Here is a 23,461-nt window from a genome sequence, read left to right on the forward strand (position 1 = left end):
TCACGTTATAAAACAGTAATTCAAAGTTCTTGCTGTAGTATAAAGGCGGGAAATCCAATCACAATTTATTGAAAAGTTACGTAAATGGCAATAATAATATTGGTCGATTAAAATCTATGTGCAAAGTAAGTTTTTCAAATAATATTATTTTCATCGTCAACTAATAATCGTCGTACCGAATTAAAACATGATACTATAATTATTTCACGTAACGTTTGGCACGCAAGATCTCTACTATATACCTACCTATTAACAACATACAATGATAAACTCGCGTAGTCATACATTTTACACCGTTTTTCGTCAACACACAATATTATGTCATCGTGCATCACGCTCTTTCGACGTGTGACCGAAGGACGTATACATCATATTATACAATATACATATACATTATACGTATACGTCATAGGTGGCCAACTTGCGGCTCGCTAGCCATACGTGACTCTCGTCATCGTAAGATGCGGCTTGCGTCTTGTTCATAAAATCAAAATTTACTTAATATTATAAATAATTTTAATTTTTTAGGTATTAGATTACAAAAAAAAAAAAAAATTATCAAATATGCGTCTTTAAGCGTTTTGGCTATAGAATGATCATTGTATTTGTCTATGAGGCCCACAAACCTATCCATATTGGCCACCTCTGGTGTATATATGTATATAATATATATATATATATATATATATATAGTGAGTTTATACAACGTGGTCCACGACACGATCGTCGCGTCTAACACGGTCTACGTTGGTTCACATCGATATCGTTTTCGGTGGCACGATACACAATATTTTTGTGTTTCATAATAATGATATTATCATGTTACATTGTCTACAGACTCGCGACCGCGCTACGAGACGCCTAACGATGATGATGATAATAATAATAATAACATTATGGAAAACGTGGTCGAGATTTTTTGTTCCTAGGGCGACACTGGGACTCGGCGGCGGCGGCGGCGGCGGCGCCAGCGTCGAACGCCAGTAGAGTGCATGTACATGTGTGCGTGTTTTTGCGATTGTGCGTCGTAGCGAGCGCGCGCGCGCGTGTGCGTATGTGTGTGTGTGTGTGTGTGTGTGAGCGCAAATTCAACGTCGTACACGACTACGGTAGTTCCGGCGGCGGCGGCGGAGACGCGCGCAATTCTCATTCATCCGCCGAACGCAGCGTAATCAGCACGCCGACAGCTACCCCTCGTCACGTACATAATACAGCGCACACCGCCGCCGCCACGGTTATATTTTCATCCGTCGTCGTCGTCGTCGTCATCACACCGTGAAAACCGTTTGGACTCGCCTATCTCTTACACTCGTTGTACGCGCACGGAGCTACACGGTCGTCCGCTTCCGGTGAGTAAAACATAAAAAAAATTTATTTTGAAAATTCTCGCGCTAGTGGTGGCCCACGTCAAAAACGACGGCAATGACAAGTTTTAACGATATTACGATATTGTATTATTACCTTCAGATTTTCGTATTTTTGTTATTACTCTTCCCGTGTCCGAAACTGTGTACAATGTGATTGCTGGTGAGGTGTTATGAGAAAAAATAGAAATTCGATTGAACGGTTGCAAACACGGATTTCGTACACGGTTGGCGGGCACGGATAACGTATTATTTTGGGCGATATATTTTATTTTTTTATCAACCGTTGTGAATACCATTACTATTACTATATTATACTATTAATGATAATAATAACGTTAATGTTTGTAGTATTGCCGGTGATAATGAAACAGGGTCAACGCTCCGAGGGAGATGCTCGACAATAATAACGTTTTAACATGCACGAATTAACAGCGATATTTATAAAAACATATTTTCTGCGTACAGTATTAAATTTGTTATTCCGTAGACAGTAAATTGATCCGCAAACAAAGTTATATTGTTTAGACGACTCATGCGATGCGGGTTAATATCAGCTGCGAGTCGAGTTGTATTCTCTATAATTTTTATCTATACCAGTTATTTTTGACCATACGTATTTTTAATTTAAATATCGAATACCTACTTGTCCCTATACACAGCAATCGGATTGTTAGCAATTTTCAGTTCGTTACAATTATTGCAATTCGCGATCAGAAAAAAAAAATACATGTACTTTTATTTTTATATTATTATGTCTATTATAAAATTCCTGAGAGTGCCTGTCTACACGAGTTTGAATATTTTCATTTTGATATTCGTTTAGTAGTTTCAATTTTGTGTTGTAAACTTTAACATTATAGTAAATTGATTCAAGTATTATTAAACTTATAAACAAGAATATAATTTATATTTTCTAGTTGTTTTTTAAAATTATTTGAACTGTTTAAAAACGTTATATTATTTACTCCGCATTACAACATATCTGTTTTAAAATTGTTATATCATAAAAAACACAATGTTTTAAACCTTCTTTGATAATGGGTCGATTAATTTTAAAATATAAGAAAATAACATAGAATCATAGGAACGATTGAACGTAAGTTTTGGTATATTATGGGTTCGTAAGACAGATATAACAGAGTACGACGTTTTGTATCACGTAGGTTTTTATCGATATTTTCATTTTAAACTGTGTTATAGTAATGTGAAATATTACTTTAAATTGATCATAACTCTCTTTAAAATATAAATACCAATAAAAGCCTACGTGATGCCTTAGATATTATTTTTACTCTTCAATTTTGATAATAGTCAAATTAGTAAATCTACTCTAGTATTAAAGTAAATGTTATTTGCCAAATAGCATTAAATGAATTCTGCTGAACGCAAATTTGCTTTGATGTGTGATTATTATAAAGCGAAAACAGTATATGCGGGTAAGAAATCCTCTAAAGACTTAAATCTCTGAAGATTATTTGTGATAAATTAATAACCTAAATTGATGAATGCTGCAATAGAAATGACTGTAAGAATATACATTTATTTAATTTGTATAAATATACAGTTATGTCCAATAAAAAATAACGATTAATTATAATATTTTGAAACGTAAATTCTAAAAATTAAACTGATTTTGTTTTTAATAATTAGATAAATCATTAATTATTACTATAATTGATAAAAAGTAAACTGCAATTAAACATTCGTTTTCATATTTAATTTGATTTTGGTGTATTATTTTTGTTTTTTCAAAGAAACTAATAGGCAATAGTTAAAAATTGTATTTACGTTAACTTTGCATATAGACTACGGTGTACAAAATTTTATCATCAATATATGATATTCAGTTCAGTTCTTATTCATGCATTTTATTGCTTATTTTATAGCTTAATTTATTTTATACTGTAGTATAAATAAAAATACACATATATTAATACAATTAATATTGATGAATGGCATATGGAAATATTAAATATTAATTTACTTAAGTTAGAATTTTTACATATACTTGTTTTAGTAAGTTTTACCGAAATATTCGTGTGAACGTTCACACTTATTCAACTTAATTGGATAATTGTTCATAGATTAATATATACATGTACCTAATACATATTTAGGCTATATTTCCGGTCTTAATTATAATGTGTAAATTTGTGTAAAACAAACTGCTAATGACAAAGCGCTCAAATAAATAATCTGTTTAAGATCTGTATCAATTTGTCAATAACACAATACGATAACCAATAAACATTTTTTTATTGTTTTAATGAGTATTAATAAACAATTTTTCGTGTAAAATAAATCAGTCAATCGTTATAATTAGGTGTTAGATAGAAAATACTTTAAAAAATGTGAAAACGAAACGTTCATACACGAATTATTTGATCTATTTAAATGTAAAACACATTTATCAATAATTTTGAAAAAAGTTCGTTAAAAGCAATTAAATTATTTTTCAATTTAATAATGAAATTGTCGTAAAACACTTAAACCTAGTATCAATAGTTTTGGTGTCAAAAAATATTTTTTAAACACCATCTGTGACCCCATTTTTAATCTGGAGGAATAGGTAGACTTACATGCTCACGCAATTGTTACTTACATAGAACAAAAAAAAAAAAAAAATAAAAATAAAATAGGATTGTATAATTTTATTTTTCATTTAATTAACTAATTATTTGATGTATATAAAGGAAAAGGAATAGGTTATTTTAATAACTATTTAAATTATAATATAAATACGTGTTTACTTACAACGTTTGAAATATTTAATGACAGTGTTTAGCGTTAACATTTCTTATTATTTCTACATACAAACATTATTTTATATTATAAATAACTGAAATGTAAAAAAAAAAAAAAATAATAATGATTTTTTAAAGCACACTTATTTCTATATATTATCAAGTACAAACATTTTTAAATATAATTTTACATAATGAATCTAACAAATCTGTCAAAAGCCGGATGTCGCAAATTTGAACTTAGTTAATATTAACAAATAAATGTTCCTATTAATTACATGTTTTGAATTTTAAACGTTACTCAAGAAAGCATAACATAAAATATTTAAATGCAGAGCGATATTTTATAGCACACGTTTTAATTTCGTATAATTTATCAATTTATTGTATTTATGATTTTTTCATAATTCATGTTTAAATCGTAGTTCGGTTCAAATATTAAAGTATAATATCGCTTATTTATGTAAGATGTCAGATCTTATAAATTATTATTTTAGTATAAATAATTGTTGATATTTACGTATTTTGTAAAATTGTAAAAAAATTGTGAATTCGTTGTGTATATTTTAATTTTAACATATGAAGGTTTGATTGTGTAATAAAACACATTTATTTTAATTTAACTCACATAAAATTATTTATGATATAAATTAAATTTATAAATTTAAATGACATAGAAAGAAAAATCATATTGTTATAATTTATTAGATATTAATACAAACTTTTTTTTTAGTTCAAATTGCATTTCAACTTCCTTCTGGTGTTTAGTTTACCCTAATAGCTTATACATGGCTTATTAGATTATACTTTTTATTTGTACTTTTTGTTATTGTTTATCATAAGTTTACAAAAAACCACTAGTAGGTAAATTCAAATAATAATATTTTAAGTTGAGATTTTGTATATATTTTGTCATTATTTTAAAAGTAACAGCTTTTTTATTCCGTTCAAAATCTAAAAAGTATGCATGACTATTAGTATTGAGTTAAATATTGAAAACATACCACATTTTTTTTTTTTTAAATTAAGCAAATAAATAATAATGTTGAGAATTAGAAAAAAAGTACGTACAGAAAATTAACGCAAAAAGTGTAAATATGTAATAAAATTGGTCAAAGTAAGAATACTATTTTTTTTTTATAGTATGGATAAATAAAAATATTTATTTTTTCAGTTTTTCAACCTAGAAGAATGAAATGTGAGTATAATATGCAGAAGTAAAATATATTAATTATATTGTATGTCAAAATAGTTGGACTTTATTTTTATTAAACTTTAATATATTTTTTTTAAGTAAACCATTAAAAGTATATTTATTTTCCATGTGTTAATTACTATAAATCCTTATAGTAATAATATCTTTGTTCACTAAAAAAATACATTAAATACACGCATGAAATCTTTAATAATTTGACAATAAAAACATTAAACTGCCTTAAAACGCAGAAAAGGCCTAATAAAAATAAATCAAATTTTGTATTTTTATAAATTTAAATCTAAATTGTATTTGAAATAAAATTATACGGACTCAAATAAATATATAGATATCATCAAATCCATTGATATTGATTGATGTTTCATTCAATGTTTATAGAAATACACAGTATTTTGAATTCACACTATCATAAAGGTAAAATATCATACAGAAACGTTTTTGTTCAAAATGGATATCTATTTACTTTCCTATGATAAACTTAAATGTTCGTATGGTTTATGAATTCAACGAATTAATTAACTATACTATTATGCACTATACTATATTGAAATTATATATTCGTAATTTGAATTTAGATTTTCGATAATATTCTAAAAATTATAAAATATTACTGCAATTCAAAACCAAGTAAAATGGTTGATCTATAATATATATTATTTGAAAGAAAAACAATTCTTTCTTCAATTAACAGAGGAAAAATAAAATTCCTTAAAATATGATTCTATTGCCTTGATCTTTGATCACTTTATATTTATAATAATACTAGTAATGTTTTCATACATTATACATTTATATGTATTTGTATATTGTATAGCGTATGTGTAAAATTATACCGTGTCGTGACTTCGTGAAGTTGGCTTGTATCCCATGGTGTTTTCACAAATGGAATTGTGCGCATATAGCATATTGGCTTTTGTTTAATGTTTTTCTTATCAAAACTTTGTAATACACAACTTCGATAAGTGTTTTCAAATGTTTGAACGCGTGGGTAGTTTTCTGGAATAAAACCTCACCAAGTAAAAAACCATTGTAAATACGAAGAAGCTAAATGTACAATTTTATCATTCCTACTATTGTTAAATGCAGTTAAATTCTGGAATAAAAGAAAATCATTTAAGGTTTTAAAACAGGACACTTTGAATAATAAACAACAACACATAGCATCTTCTGTAAAATATAATTAAATATTAATTTTAATTATATCGTCGTCGAAATGTATTTATTTATGTGCATTTATCTTCTTAAGAGTTCAAAACATGATAGAGAATCCTTTGATATTATATGTACGGTAAAACGGATGTTTAGCATGGTTTAATTAATAAAACGGATATTATTTTGTAAAATTTTTATAATATGAATTATAATTTTGTAAGATATATTATAATATATTATATTTTTCAAAATTTATAAAGATATTATTATATTACACAGTTTAATTGGGTTCACAATAACTGTAAATAATGAAGATGATGAAACATTATTGGTAACTTTTTGAAGAGGCCATCCATTAGTGAAACTTGGGATAGTGGTAAGTTGAATTTTTAATTGCAAAAGATATTACAAAATATGCATTATCATGCATATTTACGACGAGCTTATTCTTGAATACATCGTAGTTGGTAATTTTTTTAATTTAAATTTTCTATACTTTAAAAAAAAGTGTAAATTAAAAATGTATCGATACCTGAACTCTGCTATATATTCATTTTATACACCTGAGTCGGTAGAAATTAAAGGTATATTTTGTTTGGTAAAAATTAATTTGAAGCCTCCTTAAATTCGCTAAAATATTTGACCTTATTTTTAAAATTGTCATCTAACTTTTTACATTTGTATTGACGTCAATCGTAAATTTCCAACTAGGAAACGATTTGAGACTCGACCGCTTTAATTTAGTTTTATATCCTATGGTTATTCGTATTTGGTTATCAATGAATGAAAAAAATAATACGTTGAAAAAGTCTGTTATATAGTAAACTTTGGCTGTAAATGATAATTCAAAGTTCTAAAAATTGTATGTTTAAAATATCTGAATACAAATATATTAATACATAAATTAATTTTTTTAAATAACGCTATTTTTTGTATTTTATGCTTTGTTCAATCACTTTGGAGACAAAAGAGGAATGGCGCATTCGAATTAAAACACTATGGAAATAAATGTATTGTCATGACACTCATAACTTATAAACAGTTACTAATAATAGCTATTTGCTAAACTATTTAGAAAGCTGCGTTAAACTGTTTGGTAATGGTGTTTTCGTGACTACTAAAAACAGTAAAGGTTATCCACCACCCACACCTAGAAAATTTAGCCAATTGTGTAATAAACGTGGATGGGTTGTTATTAAAATTATCTCTGGTCAATTTATTTGTTCTGCGTAAACTTAACCGTCAACTTTTGGTTAAAATTTAAAATAATTACATATATATATATACCGTTTAAAAGTTCAAACGAATTTTGCTGTCGTCTGCAGTTATCTCATATTTTGTATGATAAATACCACGCTCTTAACTCAATCTTCTTTATTTTTATATTTTACTGGCGTTTTATAATTTTAATATATTTAGCATAATGACGTTACTGAGAAATTTAAACTTTGAATACTGCTTTTTTATGACTTTATATAGTTGCACAATGATATTAAAAGCGGTTTTGAATGTATTTAAAAGATAACGATATCAATGTTCTTATATTATTTTAAATGTTTGCAAATATTCCTAAGACTTAAACTCAAAGAGCTGTATAACTAAATTTTGTTTTACCGATAATCTGAACTTTTTATAGAATTCGTATGTATTTATACGTAAATAATTATCAACTACGAGTTAGGTATAGCTCAACAATATAACAAATTTTTTTTAGCCGTAAAAAAATTCTAATTAAATTATTTTATTTTTTTTTTAAATAGGATACAATTACTTTCACGCTTTATGAGGTAAACTATTTTTCATTTTTCATATCTATTTTATTATAAGCATATATTAGAATATTAATAAATAATATGTAACACAATTACATGAATATTATAAAATAATAATAAAAACAACTAAATCATTTAATTCATAAAAATTAAAATTATAATAATTGAAAATATGGAAGAAGTTTAGGTAGTTATTCTTCTTTTTAAAACCAATAATGGAATTTTGTTGACCTTTGAATTGACTTTGGTAACAAGGAGACCTATACTAGCTACCTATAAGATGCAAACTATATATTTTATTTTTTTTATTCCAGAGAAAAATAGAATAGATGTTTACCCTTAATTGTTTTGTTTACAAACTACCGCCTGAATATATTAAATATAGATCATGATTTATTTTACAATTTTTAACAAAATAATATGTTTCATACTAAAAAGGTTAAGAAAATATATTGTGCACTCACTTTTAAAATAGAATCTTATTTATATTTTGTTTGAAAACATAAACTGTAACAGTATTTTTTAAACACTTAAAAAAAATACACAAACAACTTATATTTTAATATGTGGATATTATAGAATATATTATACATTTTTCATTTTCTTGGCCACTCGAAATTCGTAACCACTCTTTTTTTTTCTTTTTGGAATCTATAGAAACTAATTATATTACAATTTACATTGCATTACATAATATGTAATGAAGATACTATTATATACTCTGAAATTAAAGCATTTAAACAGAAAAACCTAATAATACATTTTATACGTCACAGTTTAATACAACACGCTAAACTTCTTTTTAATAAAGTTTGAATAACTAAGGAGAACCTTGTATTCAATTTTCTAAGTATTATTTTTATGAATGGAAAAATTTTAATAACATTTTTTGAAATACAAATTTATGTATACGATAACTAAACAATAGTAAATATACTTAAGATATACTTATATTGTTTTAATATATCACTAAATGAAATAATCATAAATATCGATATTTTAGTGCTAAGTTATAGGTATTTTATATTTTCAAAAAAAAAATAATATCTACAAAAATATATAAAATTTGGCGCTCCCTGAAAATGGTGTCTAGGTGACTGCCTGAGTCGCCTCACCTTCACGCCGGCCCAATATCTACTTTTTAGTATTTATTATAAATTAAAAATCTTTTATAAATAACATTTAAATTCTGAGTTTTAGATTAGGTAGATCATTCTATTGAAATACAATAAGGAAGTTTAGGAAGATACTAAACTAGATACTAAATTTTTCATGCGTTTTGTATTAGAACACTAACAAAATAACATATTTTATTAGAACGATTATCTTAAATAATTTAAAATATAGGTAGGTACTTACAAAAAGTTGATCTTATCTCGGAAGTAGTTTTTGATGGTTCACGAAGAAATGAGACGATATTATTTTCAATTATGATAAAATGGTATTATCAAAACAAAAATGTACATATATATTATATATTATTGACTATAGTTTTAATGATCTATTTTTTGTATACACCCATCTGCGATATACTTCATAATTATATTTATTATTTATATACCTCTCTTATTAGACGGAAATTCCGTAGATAAACCGAAATAAAAACAATAATCAATATATCTATACGTCTAACATCGATTACGGTGATCAGATTTCACAAGTCATCTCTATGTCTCTATAATTAATAATATCGTAAATGATAACAAAACAATTAAGCATAAAGATGTACCTACTTAGTATTTATGTATAATGATTACAAAACATAATTCGTTTAATATAAAACACACATATAAAATAGGTATACTCTAATAATATGAAATAGGTAATTAAAAATTATAATAATATAAAAGGAAGGGTGAGAAGGGCACTACTGAATTATGGCGCACACCGGGAAAACTCTTGGTGTCTCGGTGGACCAGTAAGAGTCTGGTAACTACCTTTTTCCAACGATCACGGTTTCTTGCCAACTAAATGGCATCTTTCAGGGGATAAGGATAGCCAATGATGATCTTGATTTGATCAATTCAGTGTATTGGTGTTCTCTTATGACTCATATTACTTTTTATCTTTTTTTTTGATCATCAGTTTATCCAAGCTCGATCAATCCTTTCTTATGATATGACCAAAGAATCTTAGAATCTTCTGCTTAAAAATCATTGAAAGTTTTATTTCCTCATTTAGAGATTTTGGTCCTCTTTTTCATCTAAAAGGTTCTTAAAATTCATTTTTAGGCCTACATCTCAAAGGTGTTTAAGCGCTGTACATCTTCCACTTTGAGTGTGCATGTATCAGATCCATATAGTATTACTCAGAAGGTAAGTGCCTTGAGTAGCCGCAATTTGTTGTTCTTGGAAATGTAGTTATCCTTTTATATTGATATTAACCTACTGACTGCTTCTCTCTCAAGTATAACGCAGCGCTTAATTTCTTTTGATAACCCGCAATTTGCTTCTACAAATGATCCTAAGTAAATAAAATCATCCATTTTCTGAGATTCAAACTTTATTGCACAGTTTCCATAAGATCTTTGGTTCTTTTAATTTCAGCATTTCTGCAGAAACTTCATTTAATTCAGTGCCTTATTTTTCCTTAACTTTGAATACTTTTAAAATTTTCCTAGAGAATTCCAGGTTTTTGATCACCATAGTTCCATTTTCAGTGTACTCATCTGGGTTTTTAGTTATTGCTTATTATACAATTATATTAATTACCAAGTATTGTGTGGGGATTGGAAAATAAGTTATCTGAATACTGATCATATCATCATCATCTCTTCAGAAGTGTCTTGATTATATATTATGTAAAAGCTTAAAGCTCGATAAAATGTAAATATTAAAACATGATTTTATTCGTTGAAATTAAAAAACTTAACGGGTAAGTACTCAGTTACTGTAAATCGATATTTTAAATTTGAAAGCCTCACTGAGTAGTTGAATAGATTCTTTATGTGATTATTGTCAACATGATAATAAAATATAAAAGAAATAAAACAGTTATTATGTTAAACAGCTATAGAGTGTTGAATTTCTTAATTTTTTTTAAGTTGTTCTTGCTAAAATCTTTTTATATTAAAAATATTTTTGATTGAAAAATATTTATTATAGTGAATATACTTATACAGTTTGAGACGATATTAAATTTTTACTTGAGTAGTTGGGGGAGGATGAGTTTATGGGGATGTTTGATGTATCACTATGTATTTATTTATATCAACGAAAAAGTTTTCATAGGATAAAATGATTTATTAAAATATTCGAAAAAATGTATGTGTGTTCTATATTGATTATACAAGAATATTTGATTACATTTTCATATTACATTATTATTACATAAAAATTTTTTACTAGTACCATGATGTAATTTTATTATGTCTTTATTTTTAAAATGTGTTATAATGATTATTTAAAAAATTGCTATCCATAAAAAAAATTCAAAGAAATATTAAAATATATACAACGTCTGTGATATACTACAGTTAATAATATGATATCGAATTGTCACTTTTTGGTGTCGTGGCAATTCAATAATACATTTTACTCTCGTTTATTCTTCGTCCTTGTTAGCCATTCGATTTGTCATAATGATAAAAGCGTATTTGCATTTGAAATAAATCAATGGCTAAAAATACAATAGAAATAAATAATAAAAGTCAAGGCCTAATAATAAGTATGAGATACTGAATTGAATGAGAAAAAATAATTCAAAGAGAGTTGTTATTTAAAAAATTAATATTAAATTATTTCTATTAATTTTAATAATGTGTTACAGTTATACTGACGTAAAATTATTGACGAGTAGACAAGTGGTTGGAAAACTAATTTTGTGTTAGGATAATATTTTCAATAGTAATAATTATAATAAATTATAAGCTGATATTTTATATTAAATCGATTTCATTACCTAAGTAATATAGTCATCAACAGGATTTTAGAGAGTTAAATTAAAGACTCAGCATTACGAAAAATATTTGAAATTTTAATTTAGCAACAATTGTGTATTATATTTTTTAGTCATTTTTGTAAATTGTCACTAAGTTCAGATTAAATAGTATAGTTAAATGACTAAATATTTAACTAAGTGTATGTCCGAGTTATTTTATTTTATTTTATTAGTTAATAACGGTCAAGGCTCATAAATATAAAATATATAAATTAAATTAAAATAGGTGTTATAAAGTAGCAGTTATCGTGAAATAGACTGTAAGCTAATTAGAAAACTCATTAGCTAGGTGAAGTTGACGATTACGACTACTTGGCATAAAATAGGGAGCGACAGAGCGAGTTCAATCTTGAGGAATACAGACGCAATAATGCAGAAGAAAATGTTGACCATTGTTTGAATTATTCAACATTTTTTGTGGTAACAAGGAGTTAACATCAATTTGGCTATTGACTAGCGTTGACAAACCCTTATTAAAAAAGAACAACAAGGGCAAAGAAACGTATAAGTCCTTTTTTAAAATTGATTAATCAGTGGCAGTATAAGGGCCCCAAAGGATGGAATAATTTTTAAGTGTAAAATAAACTAAGATAATTATACAGATCCTTGCAGAATAAAGGAGAAAGCTTAACTCTGATAATTCATTTTTAAGAAACACTAAAACTTTATATACGTTGCAACTAATAGACAGGGTATGTGAACGGTAAGTAAGACCATTAGTTAGGAATATACCAAAGTCTTTTAGGATGATATATTAATACCATTTAATTATGTACGTATTATTAATGAGTTATTTTTCATGTAAAACTTTGACTGGAAGTTATAAGCATTCAGTTCTAATCTAATTGAATTAAATTATAATATTATTGAGATCGCATTATAATATACGAACATTTTGAGATCTGGCAAAAAATTATTAAGCCATCTGAGGTTACAGTTCGATAACATTAATAAACAATACAAAGTGTAAGGGAGAAAAATGTGTGCTTTTAAAAACACCTGAAATGGTAATTAAAATCATAGACATATTTTCATAAATGTTTACCCACTGTTACCAATCCGTCAAATATGACTTGAGCCGTGACAAGTTCACTAAAGCCAGATTTATAAAGTATTTCCTGAGTACCTAGTATTGTGATTGACTCTTTTAAAAACTCTGGAAAAATCAATGAATATTATATTCACCTAAAATTTGTTTTTTAAGGCCTCTAAGTAAAAAAAATTATTAATACATTTTGTCTAATTTATATGCAGCTGAATAAAATTAATCAATATTATTAGTTAGTAGAAAATTTAATACAATTCTAAAAATTTTAATAATAAAATTACAATTTATTAAAATTAACTGACTTCCTAATACAAATGTATCTAATTAATAAGAATGTTTATGTATTGAAAAGATTTTTTCAGTCAGAATTTTGTACAGCAGTCGGAATTATTATGTAATAGTTTCAACTAATTGAATGTTCACTATTTCATTATTAAAATAAAAGTTGTCATAATATTAATACGTAATATGTAATCGGTAATTGCTTATTATTAATTATTATATTTATCCCCTCACTTTCATTTATTTAACAATTTAAGAACTTCGAACACTTTTACCTATAATAATCTCCATCTTAGATTTCTGATGGATGGTTGCCACTTGGTCACATGGTAATAAACCAATACCTACGTAATTATTTTTATTTTATCAAGTTAAAAGGCAAAAATTCTGTAGACTATGACTTTTTATTATATCTATTTGCAAATCTTCTTATTTCAGTTGTTTGTTTTTACCAAGAACAATGAATAAAACAAAGAATTAATTACGAATTTATGTGTATAATACAACACAATATAAATATTTAGAATGTGTTCATCGACTTAAAAATTCATACTACTCTTAACGCTATATAGTTGTATAGTACAATCCTTTGTAGTTCTCTAAGCAGGAGGTTCGTATTTTATAATACCTTGTATAGCTAGTAATTTTATTTTATGACTGAAGAGAAATAAAATGTTAAGGGTATTAACTATATCAATAAGTAATTTTGATGAGCACTTTTTATAATAAATGATTTTCAATTAAAAATGAGAAAATTGTGAATTCTTAATCTTTTTTTTTTTATTCAAGTATTTTACGCAAAAGAACAAAATAAAATTTATCATAAGTACTTAAATATCAGATTTGCATGAAATGTAGTTATATTATTTTTGAGCAATTTAAAATAGATTTTTATAATATATAAAAGTGCATTACGTATAATTATTATTTTAACCATTTTATTCTATCTATTTTAAACCTACATCAGTATCTTAAAACTTTTTTGGAATTAATTGGAAAAGAGTTTTTTGAATTGAAAACTTCATATTTTTCAAGAAAAATATACAAATTTTAAATAAAAAAAAATAATTAACTTTATGTCAATATTATTAAGTTATGGGTTTGAACTTAAATTATAGATTTTCAATACTTAAAAACGGTTTTTACTTATCAGCCGTTGTAATAGCTCTGATCATAAGAGAACTTTTAAAATTTAAATGTAAATAAAATGAATTTGTACAACTATTGTCAAAATGTGTACACTTATGTTTCAAACAATTTTTAATGATATTTCATTGTCAATTTTTAAATTATTTTTTGTAACTATTAAAAATCCAAAGGTTAAATATAATTTAATAATTTTAATGTTAAATATTTTTTTTTAATTTAAAACTTGTATATTTCCCATAAAAATTATAAAGTTCCGAATTCAAAAAACTCTTATAAAAAAATTCAAACAAGTTCCAAAATATCGATGAGGGTTTGAGGTTGAAAGGATAAAGTGGAAAAATCCTGTACAAAGTCAACTTTCTATTCAAAAACATGTTTTTTTTAAAAAAGTATTAAATTTAAAATTCGAAAAACTTGGTTCTAAATAATTCCAAATAAGTTCCAAGATTTGATGTAGATTTGAGATGGATAGGATAAAATAGGGGAGGGGCAAATTTATGTTATCAGTTGGAACTTCAAACTTTTACCAAATATTTCTATAAGTATTTTCTATACATAATGATACTTGTATTTTAGAGTTTTTGATTTATGTATAGCAAAATTATGAATAAAAAAACTTGAAAGGTTATAGTAATAATTTTTATAGATTCCTTGTAAGTTATTCATAGTGTTACGAAAAAAAAAACGAAAATACATAGTCACATTTTTTATAAGCACTTATGGTACAAATATTTATAAAATTCGTTAAAATCACAAAAATATATTAATTTTTATAACTTAATAAAATTCTATAACTGAATTTTCTTATTGTTTAGCCTATCAATATTTCCTGTACTAGGTACCTTATTATAAATATCATGAATATATTATGCGGTCTAACAACGTTTTGCGTTTTATCATAGTTTGCAAATCAGCATCATAATAAATTGCTTTCTTATTAACTTTAAGCAACTTTTGATGTAATTCATAGTGATACATATTTTATCTTCTAGTGTCAATGTTATGAAATCAATTCTTCATTGAATTACATTTTAACATTATTGAAATGTTTTCATTGATGTTACTGAAATAATTTCTTGCTTTACAGTAACAATGGATACTTGAAACCTTCTACCTAAAACCTACACAATAAAGCGACTTTCTCCTTTTTTTTTTTGTTATACCTATCAGTTATCACTAATAAATATAAAAAAGTTAATTATATTACTAAAAATGTTTTTGTCGAAATAAATATTTGATAATAAATACACTATATCCTAATTTTTAAAAATAGGATTCCAAATATTTCTGTGAAATGTGGAGTAAAACTATAAATACTTCAGTGCATTTTGTAAAAATACTTAACTGTTAATACTACTAACTGTTCAAATTATATAAGTAAGAAAAAATTTATTTTATCCGCAGTTTAGTTTACAATTTTTTTATTTTACTTATATTCTTGGATTTAATCAACCCTATTAGTAATAGTTAAAGAAATAAAGTTATTCTTATATCATATTATTAAGAGATGTTAAGTTTCATATACTCCATGTGGTATACATGAAATTTCAATAGCGAAATTGGCAGAAAAGTTTTACACTAATTAAATTTCTTACTCATGCTTTAATGTCATTTATTTTATTTGGAGTTAATTTTCAAGATAAAATGTCTAGTCTCGAGGGAAACGGCATGTGTTCTAATTGGGCTTATTTATATGTACACTATTAATTAATTGTATATATGTCGTACTTACATGATTTTTTTTAAAAGTATAAACTGATTGGTAACGCACTTATCATAATATGTTATTGTATTAAAGAAAAGGATAAGTCATAAAACTTAATCTGAACAAATGATATTCTGAATACAATTAGGTTTATATTTTCTTAATTTGTTGTATTTTAAGAATTATTCAGGAACACTGATGATGGAGATTTTTAAATTTTTTTTTAACATATTCTATTCCTAATTAATAAGTAGGTTAATTATTAAACATTATTTTTTCCTTTAATAAACACAAATTAAATTGTTCTATTAAATATAATGTTTAAATCAATTAAACCTAATATTCTTTAATACCTGTTGTTTTTATTTTCGGTGCTTCAAACACGTTGTTCGAAATATTCATGAATAACTTCATTGTTTTCCTCGAGATAATCGGGAAAAATAATATATATCATATTAATATAATATATTATCATGGAATTTGTATAATAATTTCAAACAATCCTTATTGTACTGTCTAGTATAAGAAAAAAACCATTCATGTGATAATTTTCATCACAATTTTTTTTTTTTAATATTTATGGATCCATTTCATTATAAATGCATAATATTAAATTAAATTCGTAAAAATAGAGTTCATAAACACCTATAATATATCCACGCGTTTGTTTTTATATTATTGCAACTCCTGCTTTGGGATATTCAAATTAAATTAGTTGTATATTTTGAAGATTAAAAATCTTTTAATTTATTAAATATTTATGTTATTTTAATTAATTAATAGATTTAATATTATTTAATATATATTATACTGTTAGATTTCCAAAAAAGCTTGTATTTTTTTTTTTTTTTTTGACAACAACGTATCACAGAAAAACTTTTTGTATAGAAACTTATTGAACGAAATGTTTTATTCAAACTGATGAGGTAATCCATTTATCCCTATCACATTTTCTATCTGCTAGTCTTATAAAATATAACACATACATATAGGCACGTATATATATTATTGTTGTTAAGTAAATCTCATTGTATTCAAAAACTAATGCTGTAAACAGTATAAACCGTAAAAGTGCACTATTAATAATTCATAATATTTTATTATTTTATATTTATACGCATACATATATATATACGAGTATATATGGATTATATACATTGTGCAATGGTAAAGGATATCTATAGCTGTATTCTCGCCTTTATTCATTCACCATTTGTTTTCATCTTTTTAAAATGTTTAATTATTGAACATTTAGATGCTTCCTGGTTTTATGAATTCCGTTTTTATTGAATGGCTATAATATGCAAATTTTATCAGTTTTAGATTTTTTTTTTTTAAGTATATTTACTTATTTTCTTTGTTTATTATTACGTATTAAGGTAACATACGTTCAAAGATTAATTAAATATCAAATTAGGAAAACATTTGTTGTCTTATTTAAGTTTGAAATGAATGCATTTTTTTAATATATTAGTGTATTATTTATTAAATTACGTAATTATGCCTTCTCTGGAAGGCTTCTTAAAACCATCATTCAAGCTGTATAATCGGTCATCATTTCCATTTATTATTTTGTTTGTAACAGATAGTGGATTAAACTATGAAAAATTAAAAAAATTAAGTTTTGATTTAATTTATATCACCAGAATATTGAATGTGATACCTGCTAAATAATTTGATTTTTATTAATACCTACCTTAAAATTAACTAAGAAATGGAGGAATAGTATGACATTATGATATGTCTTAACAACGGTTAGGATATATAACTTAACTTTAAATTATACAAAATGTGTATTAATTTGTTATTTATACAAACTATTTTAAAATACATTTTTTTTTTAAACTGCAATACTTAATTTTATAATTAGAAAAAAATAACAAACTAAACTGTGTTGCAATTTTATTTGATCCTTGAAATCTGTTAGGTAGTATACAAGCAACACTAATTCAGGGAACTTGGTACTTTGAATATAAATTACGCTTTTATTTATTCTATACATAGGTACTTATAGTTTCTTATTCAAAGATGATGTTTAATATCTATTAAAATAATTTAAATAATGTCGAACTATTTTTGTACTTTAATATTGTAATAATTTATTGATTTTAGTGTTTTCATAGTTATTTATGTATTTACTTTAGCTTATGACTTTTAATTCGTCTACATTATAGTTTGGTATACTTATACTAACATATTACATTAGTACGAGTTTACGATGTTTAACTTTTAAATATGGAATACTAAATGACTATAGGTAGATTCAATTTGTAATTATATTAATTAGTAACTATATAAAATATGAATATTTTAAATAAATAAATAATAAGGTTCAATTTGTTCATGAATTTGAATTTGCATTATCAACAGTTCACTTTACTAGTAGGTAAAATACCCAGTATCTAGTTCTCTATGGTTATAAATAACAACCTATTGAAATAAGGACCAAATACTGTTTAGTAAACTTTTACAGCTATATTACACGTTTAGATAATTATACTTGTACCTAATTTTTTTCAAAGACTTTCTTTTATAAAATTTTAAACATTAATTAATGAAAATTATACCTAAAAATTAAATGATATATTTCAATTTTGTAATGTGATTGAAATTTAAAAATTCATACTTTACAATTATATAATACTTATATTTAATTGATTGAAAATTATAAATTACAGCGAATCATGAGAATTCGTATTTTGAACTTTAACGGATTTATTATAGCACGGAAATTTGTCTATAAGGTAAAAGGTCATCCCAGAGGGATTAGTTGTCACGATTCTCATATCATTTCTGGATGGTCTGATGGTGTATACCCCAAGGGCCTAGGCATTTATCAGATAGAGTTTATTACATTAGTACATTACTATCTTATAGACCATTTTCTGAGGACTTAAACTGACAAATTATAAATGTGTTCAGGACTGTACCAGTAACTTCTGAAAATTATATTTTTAAACCGAGTCATACGTACGTATCATAGAAATATTGGAATAGTTACCAATTAACTAATAATGAAAAAATAACAAAATATATGTAATATTTTGATCAATTTGATTCTTAAAAACTAAATTTCATGAAAATTATCAAGAAAACTTCTTAAACTAAGAATTTACATTTAAGTAATTTTCATGAATTTAAATCTGTATTCTATCGAATAACTTTTTTTTTTACGCTAATAAAACCTAGTAGAATCTTTCGAAATTTTAAATAAAAGTTTCAAATACTGTTAATAATCTAGAAAAATTATATTTAAAAGGTTCAAAAGTTAAAAAAAATTTAAAAAACCTATTAATAACATTGAATTTAATATTCTTTAAATAAAATATATCTTTGTCATTAACTTAATCGATTAATAGGATTAAGAAAATTTCACTTGCATATTTTATTCGTATGGTGTGTTATATCTGTCTTACATACTTATAACATCAAAAATTAGAAGTCTACATATTAAAATCTAACTACAGTTAATACTTGAGCAAAATTATTTATTATTTTTCATACTTTTATTTTAAATTGAGTTATATAAACCTAAACACATGAATTATTTAAGCATTTACAACTAATTCATTTTAAATTAAAAATATAATAAAAAACTCTTTGCAATAGGTAGCACAGTTATTATAAAAATACAATATGTAAATTCCCTCTGTTATTCATTATAAATAAACTTTTATAAAAATCCGATAAGTACATCATATCACGTATGACTTACAAATTCATGTTTCAACTTTATTAAAGATGATATTAAGTCTTATATATTTAGATATACAAATTTTCTAGAATATTATAATGATAAACTGAGATGAGGTATATTTAGTTATTGTTTTTTACTTTAAAAGTTTGATTAGGTTTTATTATAAGAATAATTATAAAGTTAAGTAAATGATTGGCTTTTAGTAAAATTAAGTTTAATCAATTTAAATTGATTTTTAAAACTAATTTTAATTTTCTTATGTAAATAACGATTTGCTTTGTCTACACATAAATTATTAACGTTAAAAAAAAATGTATTCATATGGTAAAGCAAATTTAATATTTATCATAAAATTAAACCATTATTAATTTAATAGAAAAGTGAAATTATAATTTTCAAACTATATATATTTACAAAATACTCGTATATAAATATTTTTGAAATATAAATATGTAGTTAAATTAATTGTAAGTTGTAACATACAAATAACGTGGTCATTTATATAATGTGATATTATCAATAATAACTAATAAGCATATGACAAAATTGATAAGCAATGGGGATTATCGATTAGTAAAGAAATGCTAAAAATATAATCCAAATTACAAATATTATTTTCTATGGTCGTATAGTTTATTTAAATTTTTAATTAAGATAAATGAAACGCCACCAGTCAACACGCAAATTCCTTATAGATTAATTAACATCCGTACGATTCAAGTTAAGTGCCGGTAATTCATCAATATTAATTTGATGTCAAGCGTATGCATACATTTTACACGTTAGTAATTCTAATTCATATTATTTTGTATGCTATAATGTATATATATATATATATATGTATATATATATGTATAATGTATATATTATACAACTTTTTACCTTTCAAAAATGTCGTACGATTGAATCCATTACATTAATAACTTTCTTCATACCTCGACCATCATACTATACATATAAACTATCTTATCAACTATTTTTAATATTATACGTCATATATGTCGAGCATTGTTTGAGTCGTTTGAGAATTTGAGATACTATAAAAATAATAACTGCATCAGCTCAAGAAGTACATCTCTAAATTTTATTACTTTCTGAATTCCGTTGCGGTTGTATTATGAAATGTGTATTATATTATACTATACATGTATAATATCTATAGTTTATCGCAGCGCGTTATTACGAGTATATTGTACGCACGCATTATATAGTAAATATTATTATTATTGTTGTTATTAAACCGAGCTGTCGCGTAATATCCACACGAAACCGAATAAAGTCTACGTTTTTTTTTTAAATAAGACGTATTATCATATCATTATTATGTAGGATATTCACCACACGACACTGCTGTAAACAGTCAGGACGTTTAATTATATTATATTCACCTACAGTTTGTGGATCCACTACGCAGGTAGTATGTACCTATAGCATTTCATTTAAGTGGGTACAGTAAAAATCACTTACGCCCCCAGACCCATTACAACGAAATATCGGTGAACTAGATCCGTCGCAACACTGCTATGGGGTCGATTTATCAATGGGTGCATATTAATTTATAATCTTGTGCATTATCTGCCCACGTATAATAGGACCACGTAATGTTTACCATTTAGTCTCCGCTTAGCTATCGCATGTTGGAGCATTAGCCGAGGAAGTAAACGACGCGACACATTTATCTACTGTTTTAAATATAACGCTAATGTTTATATGACTTTTACAACTGATTTTTTTTTTTCCCATTCCCTGATTTGTAGTTCCTGGACATCGGGAGACCCGAGTGCGGTCGGATCGCGTACAGCAGATGGAATCTCGGCGGTGGTGCGGGCGGAGGCATCCGCATCAACAGCGGGTCGACGGTCCGACGGCGACGACAGTACGTGCGGTGGTGACGGTAACAGCAGGTGTGTACATCTGCGATATTGTGTAATATCGGTAAATAACATCATACGCAAATACGACTAAAACGACCGTCGGAAACAAGCTCGAAGCAAAAGACATGTTTTAGTATGATATAATAATTAATTAAATAACTGTTGCTGACATGGTGCGTATCTACCTAGCCCGAGTATTATGGAGTTAGTCCGATACTAATATTATGATTCGGTATAATACTACTATAGGTTTGTACAACATGCTTGTTTCGTCTCACTGTTTTGTCCCCTCTAGCTAAAAAATAGAGTGGTTTTAATATGTGGTGTATACGTATTTGTTTACTTTGTGCTTGAGAAGATAATGATCATCTCGTTTCTTCCTGCAACAATAAACGAATATTTTCCAACAGACAATAGTGTATAATAACGTGAAAATGGCGTACCTTGTTTAAAAGTATTCCGGTAATAAACGCGCAGTATACGTATGGATGATTTCGAGTATATAATATTGTTTTAAGTTCTCCCAAAGGTTTCCAAATGTGTAAATGTGTGATGATTTATTTTCAACGGCTTTAATACAACAGCTATAGTCAAATGTAGGTCACCTGTGACTTACAATTACTTGTGAATTGGTATTACATGAATCCGACGTATTTTCAAATACGTTCCTAAGTACTTATTAAAAAAAGCACACTGCATTTAATTCGATTTTTGATTATGAGTACGAATTTATCAATAAATACAATTTATCAAAAAGGAAATATAAAAGGAAAAAAATTCTAAAACGGTTTAATATATATATTTTAAGCGTATATAATAAAAAAAAAAAATCAATGGTAGATGCTAATTACTGTAATTATGATAGTTAAAAAAAATCGCTTTGAAATGCATAAATTATCATTTATAGAAGAAATGAAGATAAATACATTATATACTAATATCCGTGGTAATTAGGTACCTAAGTTCAATTTAAATTCTCCATAATTCACTACCTATGTATATATTAAAAAAAAACAATATTCCAAACAATTATTATTATTTTTATCAAAATATATTTATTTTGTATAAAATTATAAATTTGATTTTTAATTTTTTTATTGGTCAAAAAATTATATCGGCAGTTATGACTATTAGTATACAATTATTTAGAACGAAAATTTCATGAAGGATTTATAACAGTTTTTAGTTTTTATATTAATTAAGTTATAAAAACTATGATTTATTTTTATGAACTTAAAAAAAATAATAATGTATTGAAAGTTTAGTCTTAAACCTTAGTGCATACCCGATTTGTAGTGAAATATATTATTGTTATTCTTTGCACCATAGTGTTTGCGGAATTCAAATAAATTCCACAAAATGTATTATTCGGATTAAAACTTTACTTATATTGTAAAATAAATGTTTATAAATAATCCAATAATTAATCAACTAATGCATTATAAGGATAATAATTTTAAAAATTGTTGTTTTCATTAGATTTCCAAAGAAAACTTATACGTATTGCCACACATAA

The 23,461-nt window shown here is 25.4% G+C and overlaps 1 protein-coding gene across 6 annotated transcripts in view; it reads left to right on the forward strand.

Annotated features, from left to right (window-relative positions):
• Positions 1–1,127: 1,127 nt before the first annotated feature.
• LOC112604368 overlaps positions 1,128–23,461 on the forward strand; it is a 36,579-nt gene continuing 14,245 nt past the window's right edge. The window contains exons 1-6 of one of the 6 annotated variants that reach the window (XM_025353360.1): positions 1,128–1,349; positions 5,286–5,309; positions 5,706–5,741; positions 6,759–6,855; positions 8,240–8,266; positions 21,829–21,975. In XM_025353360.1, coding sequence (XP_025209145.1) covers positions 8,262–8,266; positions 21,829–21,975 — 152 coding nt within the window. In that variant the 5' untranslated portion in view covers positions 1,128–1,349; positions 5,286–5,309; positions 5,706–5,741; positions 6,759–6,855; positions 8,240–8,261. Of the gene's footprint in view, positions 1,350–5,285; positions 5,310–5,705; positions 5,742–6,758; positions 6,856–8,239; positions 8,267–21,828; positions 21,976–22,008; positions 22,195–23,461 lie in introns of those variants that run through there. The other 5 variants (XM_025353359.1, XM_025353361.1, XM_025353365.1 and 2 more) reach the window with 5 other exon arrangements.

Source organism: Melanaphis sacchari, unplaced genomic scaffold (assembly GCF_002803265.2).
Source record: "Melanaphis sacchari strain LSU unplaced genomic scaffold, SCAv2.0 Contig11_pilon_pilon, whole genome shotgun sequence".
NCBI lineage: Eukaryota > Metazoa > Arthropoda > Insecta > Hemiptera > Aphididae > Melanaphis > Melanaphis sacchari.